We start from the raw sequence: 8,591 nt of genomic DNA on the forward strand, positions 1-8,591 counted from the left end.
TTGCGGCCAGCGTGCAAAGGGCAGCACAGACCCACATTGTGTGAGGAGAAAGCGCTCTTCTCTCTGCTGAATAACTTACTTCCATACCGGACATGTTTTGAGTCAGCGGCTATTTTGATGCAACAGACCGTGAGCCAGTGAAAAAGTCTTCTTGGTCTTACTTTTGTGCTCCAGAGAACGGATGCTGTTCCCGGCTGATAGATGTATCTGCTCTGCTCACAATGAGTTTAATAGTAGATGACATTTCAAGAAACATCATACCCTCTGCTGAGATCTGGCTCTGCTGCACAGTACAGACTCCAGCACTATGTGTGTTGGAGCTCGGCTAAACCTAACATTTTCCCCCCCCGGAACACGAGCCTCTTGGAGGATGTCTATATTTGTACGATTGAAGACCACTGTATGTTCATTACGATGATTCATTTTCCAGTGAACCTCTCTGTTTCCAGACCGTATTCCACTGATCTGCTATAGAAACATGGAGTACAAAAGGCACATCAAACAAGCCTTGACAGTGAACGGGAAGTCCAAAACACACATGGTCCAACTCAGTCAAGGCATCCATCACAGTCAGCGCCGAGCAAGAGGAAGCAACCGTTTGCTTCTTTCTGGGAGAAACCTCGATCCCGCCTGCTGATAATGATGCAACACCTTTACCTTTAATCACACGCTGCTGCTCCTAACGAGGCATTCGTCATTTTTAAGACACTGCTTCACTGCTTCAGCTCCGCTGCAGCAAGACCACCCGGATTCAGCAGTGACCTCAAGGCGCTTATACGAGGCATTTCACCGTCAAGTCAATCAGCTGTCCGACAAGTCGTTAAGAGCCTAAACATAACTTAGGCCGCATTGCTAACCCCTGTCACCCACCAACACCCATGTAGCTCTGCTTGTTCACCCTCTGCAGCTGTAATATACACAACCTAGCTACAACTTAGAATTAAGGTTGGACCGCAACCTGCAATTATGGCTGACAGCCGCCATTTTGCGGCATTTAAACAAGGAAGCGCGGTGCTTGAGGATCTGACCGACGACACTGTCGCATTTTAGAGTTTATGAGTTTCTTTGAAAATTACTGGTGCTACAGCTTATACATCCAGGTCTTTCTGAAGCTTAACTGTGACTCGTACACTCATTTCCTCATTACGGACGATGACAGTCGTCTTTGCTTAATTAGAAAAATCACTCAACAGCAACTTAAATGTAATTGTGCTGAATCGCTACCTGGCTCAAAGCACTTCAGCACAGACAGGAAGGTTCCCAGAAGGGACATCACGTCTCATGAAATTGGAAGATTTGAACCAATTACAGCAGCCTTTGAAACAGTCAGCAGGGGGGAGATGGAGAACATGTTCGGGGGGAGCACTATATTACACTCAGGCCTGCCAACCTACAGTGGATGAACTCCAAAGGGCAAAAGTCCTCCTGATCTCCTGGAAAAACTACAAGCAGCTGTGTCAACACTCACTGTACAGGCAGACACCAGCGGCTGGCTTCTCAGAGGCATTGACATGACGGGGATGTCAGTTTGTTTTCCTGCCGTTCAGGGACGGACAAAATTACTTTTTAACCGTCGAGAAACATGACGTGAGTCCAAACGAGACGACGGCTGAATCACGTATCGTCAAACTGTTTCTGAACAAGTGAAAGGAGCTCCGGCGCTTCCATGAGGTTGGAACAACGGCCGAGGCGGACAGATGCTTCCAGACGGCGGTACGGCTGAGCTACAGAAACACTGGAGTTCCCACAATGCAACATGATAGCATCTTACTGTACTTCAGACCCTCCCTGCCTCCTATAGGCCCACGTCTTTTCATGCAGACTTTTCATTAAAGCGGGTTATTTTCTCAAACGTTGGAGAGCTCCCGACAGAACCACAGAGACATTTTTCCACTGTTTTCACAGTCTTCTCTTGAGGTTTCTTCCATTTTTTCCTGTTAAAGGGGGTTTTTTGAGGGGGGGGGGGGTTTATTCCGTCTCCAAATCAAGGGTCTAGGGATGGAGGGTGTCCAGTTTGTAAAGCTCCTATAGGCAAATGTGTGATTTGTGATACTGGGCTGTATAAAGAAAGCTGAAAACTGGGCTTTAATTTCAAACATTTTCCTGCATTGTTGGGCTGCAGTGTGAGCCTGAAGTCACTTTATGTGCTCGTGTGAATGGCTGAGCGGCTCTGGCACATTCTTAATGAGACTGAAATGACAGCGCTGGGGGAAACCCAGCCCGTCGTGTGTTTACGCCGCATCCTGTCATCCTCCCACATGGACAGGCTGAGAGGATCACAGGGCAGATCGGAGACTACGTGCCAATCAACGGCCAGGAGAACTGTCAGGTTGAGCCCTAATTGCACGCTTTTTGAACAGATAGTTATTTTAACTTGAACCTGCGGAGGCTCAGCGTAAAGATCCTGGAGAGGCGACATCTCCAGGCCAACCACGAGGCAGGACGCTCCCCGTCCGTCCAGGCTCAACTCACACTGAAACAATATTGACACGTTACGTCTTACATCAGCCGTTTAACGTCCTCCCCTTCCAACTATCTCGAGGGCTAAGACTTTTTCAAAAAAATATTTTCCAAATCCTGCCAAAGCCACTCTTAACATCTGGAAGTCATCCCCCCACCCCAATCCTCCATTTGCTGACTGCAATAATTTGGTTTATAAGTAGTTCCCATGGAGAAGTCCTCACAGGCACAGGCTCCACGGTCTGCGCCACCAACACATTCCAGGTACGCTGCCAGATGCTGCACATCAGGCGACTGATAAAGCTGCCATGGAAAGGTGTAACTGAAGACAATGTACAGTCCGCTGAGCCCGACCCCCTTCGCTGTGGAAGAAAAGAGGCGTGTAATCAAGTCATAGCTCAAAAATGCAGCATGTGTTTCTAATCAAAGCCGTCTGTGGACCTGGTTGAATTCACATGTTTGGACGTTTCAGCTTTGGTAGAAAACAGCCCATTTGTTGCGATGTCAGTGATGTGGCAACAACAACTGGAACCAATTTGGAAGACAGAGTGACCTCATGTAGGTTTGTTGATCAGGAATGCCAGATTTTTGCTCTCTGCCCGTGTGTTTCTCTCACAGAGTTTGGCGATGAGGAGACAAATGCAGCTCCGCGAACAAACTCAATCCACCGCTTTCACGACGTCTGGGTGTTTAGCCTCTTTGATGTAAGGCGCTAAGTGGCATCTTTGAAGATGTTTTACAGCTATGTCAGCGTCTGGGAGGAGTAATGCTCACACACACACACACACACACACACACACACACACACACACACACACACACACACACACACACACACACACACACACACACACACACACACACACACACACACACACACACACACACACACACACACACACACACACACACACACACACACACACTCCTGTTTTCCATGTTCAAACCTCTAAACCTTTCTCCAAATATTATTTAAACACTTTGCTTCTTCCAGTACAGTTGTAGGTGTTGTACGAGGGATGTGATACATTTTCATCCCGGTAATCTACGTTGGCGTCACCATTTCCAATGGCGAGCTTAAAGTCTGCTCCTTGATCTCATTTGCCAACTTATGTTCTTTTGCAAAGCAAACTTTCCACACATGTGCGCCCATATGACTTTCATCTCGAGCTGCACAACTGTACAGACGAGAAGTTTTCAACATTTGTTTTAAATGTGCTTTCAGCCTTCAAAGGACCATTTGTGATTTTGTAAATTCCACCGAAATCTGGTTCCTCACAAATCTTTCCAGTGACCTCAAAGCCGACTTTTGCTGACTTCTTTGTGTATTTCAGAAGAGGCTTAAAAAAACGGTGTCGATAGCTGACTGAGAGAATGAGTCTGCTTGCAATTATGCAGTTTCATCAACATTCAACCACACTCAATTTGAAGTTGCAATTTTCCATATAAAAGTCCCAATTAAATGGAGCAACACTGGTAACTGCAGCCATGGCCGTATGCGATATCCAGAGCTACTCGAAGCTGTGAGCAGCTCAGGTTTGACCTTATTTGTGGTGTCACGGCTCCTTATTGTTGAGTGGTATCTTTCCTATTCAAGCACTCGCTATACAAACAAAGCTGGAGTGTAAAATGTCAACATTTCATCCACTAACTGCTCACTGTGGAGTCTTGAAAGCCCCTGCAGACACACACGTGCATTGTCTCAAAGTGCTGGTGAACCACATTTTCCCTGAGTCCACAAAAAACGTGAACTTTCCGCTGTTTTCATTTGGTCGAAAAGCAACCGCCTCACCCACCGCCATTCCACGGAAAGAAGCCTGCAAGATCGGTGTGCGGTCTCACATAGACAAATATGGACAGAGACAGCTCCTCAACAAGGACACTGCTCAACGCAGAGCATCTCAGAAGACAAACAAACATGCGTCTGTATGAAACACCTCTGCCTGAGCTTCAGATCTTCTTCCATGTTCAGGTGAAGCATCCCTTTTAAATCTGTGTCTCATATAATTCAATAACAATGAATTGAACTGCAGTGTTGCCGTCGTTATTATTATTGGTGTTAAATCTTACTTAAGCACAGCTGTGCTTGAGACATGTTTTGGGCCCCGTGCTGCGTCCACCACAGGGTGGCGCTCTATCTGGTGCCACATTAACACGTGCTGCCTCTGCTTGGTGTGAAAATGGACTCAAAGAGTAAAGCCAACCCATTTTATCTAATGACATAATGAAAGAAAAACTTCAATTATCCAGAGGGAATGACGGCTCTGAGAAAATAAACAACGCCGTCTGTGCCGCACTCCATCAGGGGCCCATCAACTCAACTTTCCAGAGCACAAAGTGGCCCCGTGACATCATGTGCAGAAACAACACAGTCCCGGTGACGACACGAGACATCAAACACTACAGGAGCAGGCGCAGTTCAAGTAAAACAAGAGCTCTCAGGTGTTCCAGCTCTCGGCGCTGCCAGCTGAAGACATCAGCAGCCCCGCTGTCCGCCGGGTGACTCAAACTATCCGGCAGCATCTCCCCCTCTCACGTCTCCCCACATCTGCTCTGAATTAACGTGCAGCCTGTGTTCCCTCCGTGCCGCGTGAGCTCTGCCGCTCAAACTCTTTTTGCAGATGTACGACGTCGTCCGAAGGGGAAGAGGACGCTTGTGGTAACGCTTAATGAATGTTCCACAGTCGCGGAGCAGTGCAGCGGTAATGCAAAACCACAAAGGTGCTCATTTCCCTCCGCTGCACAGTTTCAGTGCCTGAGGGTGACATCACTTACAATCACTGACAGATGTCCGCCGGACTGTTTCCTGACATGCACGGCTCCTTTGCCAATTGCAGATAATCCACACAACAGTAACTCTCATCTCTTTTAAACCTTCTGTAAGCCAGGCAGAGTCTCTAATAACCACAGGTTTGTCTCAATCAGCTCCAGCAGAGCTCTTGCTTACATGTTCCATCTAGTCACCACATTTTCAGCTGCTATCCAGGAGAAAACAGCAATTTTAACAAACCAAGAGAGCAAATGAAGATGTCATGTACAAGGAGAATTCACTGTGGCACAACAAGTCCACGCAGGACGCTTGAACTTCTAACAAATGTGGGTTATTAAAGTCACTTCTGCCTCAGTCCAGAGCACATTTAAAGTAGTCAATGGCTTAAAACACTTGTAAAAAAAGAGAATTTTTACATCTTAATCCAATTGCTTGTACAAGCCTGAGCAAAAAAGTGCAGCAACTGTTGGAAAAGCAACCATCAGCCAGCGTCACACATCACACCAAACAGCAATTAGGTGTTAAAATAAACAGCAGAGGGGTTCACTTACCGCTGTTTCCATCTTGACATGTGACAATCAAAACCTGAGCCACGGAGACGACCAGAAAAAGGAAAGTCCTTAAATGCACAAAGCTCATCATGTCTATAAGAAAGACATGAGCCTTCCTTGTGCGCAAAGCGAGGGGAAAAAGGATGAAAAGGGGAAAAAAAATGCTCAGGTTATCACTGCACCACCATGAATTCAAGAGTACCCCTCCTTGTAAGCAGCACGCAGACCCAGCCCAGACTGCGTGAGTGCTTTTTTGTGTAGTTACAGCTTTAAATGAGAAGAATGCTGGCGAGCCTAATTTTCCTCCCCCTTTTGTCAGCCCTCTCCCATAACCATCCTCTCACAGGCTTTTGTGGCTGTGGGAGAGCTACACCCATGTTCACAAGTTCTCAGACTTTCCAGTGATTCTTTCCTGCTATCTCTGAACGCAACAATCCCAACTTTGACTCGCGCTAAAAGATCAGGGAGCAGATAAGGAAAAAAAACGGCTCTGTGTCTTTGAAAGTGTTGCTTGATTTTTGTCTTTCTTCAGAAGTGGTTGCTAAGCAAGATCATAAAAGTGCTGTTTTATTGCTGTCTCTGGGGCACCAAACAAGACACACAGAGAGCTGAGAATCCCTCTTTACTGGCCAATTAAAAGTAAGAATAGAGTTTATAACTCCATTGTTTTCTTTAAAGAAACTGCAAACAAGACATTTTGGTTTTTTGTTGATTCATTTGCTTAAAAAAATCAGTGGTGTCTCATCAGCTGCAGAGTGGAGAAAGAGAGATAAAATGCAAAGTGTTAGTGCCAGTCACTGTGGGTGGTCGTGCCTGTAGGTGGTCATGATAGAGAATCCAGAGTGTAAATTTAGAGAGAAATCTGAGGTCAACACCTCTTGACTTGTGGCAAGAACATGGAATCCGCCGACAGTGCTGATGCCGTTTTACATCTGATTAGAGAGCAATGTTTCAGATCACTGAGCTTTGTCAGATTTGTCTAATGCATGATGTGTCATCCATGAGGCTGCGGTCACAGCTCTGACTCTGGACCATAACATATAGCACAATAATATACGATCCTCAGCCGAGCCTCACATTTTTCTGTCATTGTTGACACAGAACCCGCCACGCACTGCCAAATCCAACGTGATGCAAGACTCAGCCACAAACACATAAAGTTGATTAAACTCCCAATTTGAGTGTGTCACTCACTCACTCACTCACTCACTCACTCACTCACTCACTCACTCACTCACTCACTCACTCACTCACTCACTCACGTCAAATACACGAAGGACTCTGCTGTAGTTTAAATCTCTAAGTCCCTCAAATGACTTGTGAAGAAGCCATTGATTCATCTGTGGGAAAATTACAGCTGTGGGAGGGAAAAAAGAGCAGCAGAAAGATTCTCTGTGGAGCAATTTTTCACTGTTTCTTTCAGCTGTGGTGAATCACGAACAATAAGTTCTGGATACAAACAACTTTAAAATCTTAACAGAGAGATCAGCGAACCTGCGCAAGCGCTCTGGTCGCTCGCAGTCACTGTTTACACCTCAGTGTTAGCTTTAAATTACACCTCCCCAAACTATCCAAACACACAAACTTTAAATCTATTTGCATATCCATTTAAAATAAGTTTTATTTGTGTGCGACTCATTAAAATGACAGCAAGGTTTTCCACCCAAGCTTTGCCACAAACAGCTAATCCTGAAGCTAATGACAGGAAACAGCTGTGTGCCATGTTCAGAAGGCGCTAAAAGCATCAGGTGATTGGCTTTCCATCAGCCAGGGTGTGTGTGTGTGTGTGTGTGTGTGTGTGTGTGTGTGTGTGTGTGTGTGTGTGTGCAGAGAAAGAGGGGCAGTTCAACAGACCAGAGCAGAGCTAATGAAGAAGACAGCTGTTTTCTTGTTGGCCCTGCCCTCAAACCAGGTCAGCCAATTCAGAGTCCCCCTGAAACGAGACTCACTGGAAGCATCAGTCCTACTTTCTGCAGAAACAGAGGAGAAAAAGGTAAATCAGGGCACCGCAAACAGCGCCAGTGACTGTCTGTTTACCAGAGCTTTTGTCATATTAAAGAGAAGCTGTGAAAGGGAGGGAAGGTGCTCTGGGAATCACTTTGTGTAAATCATGATTTGTCCCCTGCTGCTCTGTATACAAGCCGCCTTTGCAGCTGATTGGTCGGGAAGTAAACAGCATTACTCTGCATTCAGACGCAGTGCAGCTTGCTGTTTGTGCAGACTGTGTGGGCAGCAGTGTTTCTATCGGGAAACCACTTATTTACACATTGACATTTTCTGAAATGACAAGGCAGGTGACACTTTGCAGTTTGTCAACAAATCGCATGCAGAGCTCAAAACCAACAATGCAAAAGTGTATACTTCTATTTTCAGCTGGATATCGATCCATATGTCACCAAACTAACCTTCTCTTAACGTTTAACATGCAGAAAAAAGTACCTCATTATAGATTCTCCAGCTATTGCACTACACCAAGGTTTACATGATGATCCTGCTCAGATTAACTGACCTCTGCGCTACAAACAAACAACACAAAGTCTGTAGCCACGCTGGCGGCACAGTGGTGCTTTAAGCTAAATGCTAACATCAGCATGCTAACATGTTTCCAGTGATCACGTTAGCATGCTAAAGATTAGCAAGTATATCCTTGACCATACCCACCATATTAGTTTAGCATTTGCTAAATGGTGATAAACACGACGTACAGCTGCAACTGACGTCTCCACCTGACAGTCCAGCAGAAGTCAGGGGATCACCAAAGTCATTAGCATTGGTTAGGAACCATGTACAATGCGTTAAGTAGTTATAGA

At 45.9% G+C, this 8,591-nt stretch overlaps 1 protein-coding gene across 1 annotated transcript in view; it reads right to left on the reverse strand.

The window, feature by feature from the left end:
* Window positions 1–6,113, reverse strand: part of col5a2a (collagen, type V, alpha 2a) — a 34,427-nt gene extending 28,314 nt beyond the window's left edge. Inside the window, exon 1 of the mRNA XM_070975588.1 lies at window positions 5,782–6,113. Coding sequence (XP_070831689.1) covers window positions 5,782–5,872 — 91 coding nt within the window. The 5' untranslated portion in view covers window positions 5,873–6,113. The remainder of the gene's footprint in view (window positions 1–5,781) is intronic.
* Window positions 6,114–8,591: the final 2,478 nt, after the last annotated feature.

The sequence above is a fragment of the Chaetodon trifascialis genome, chromosome 12 (genome assembly GCF_039877785.1).
Source record: "Chaetodon trifascialis isolate fChaTrf1 chromosome 12, fChaTrf1.hap1, whole genome shotgun sequence".
Taxonomy (NCBI): Eukaryota; Metazoa; Chordata; class Actinopteri; order Chaetodontiformes; family Chaetodontidae; genus Chaetodon; species Chaetodon trifascialis.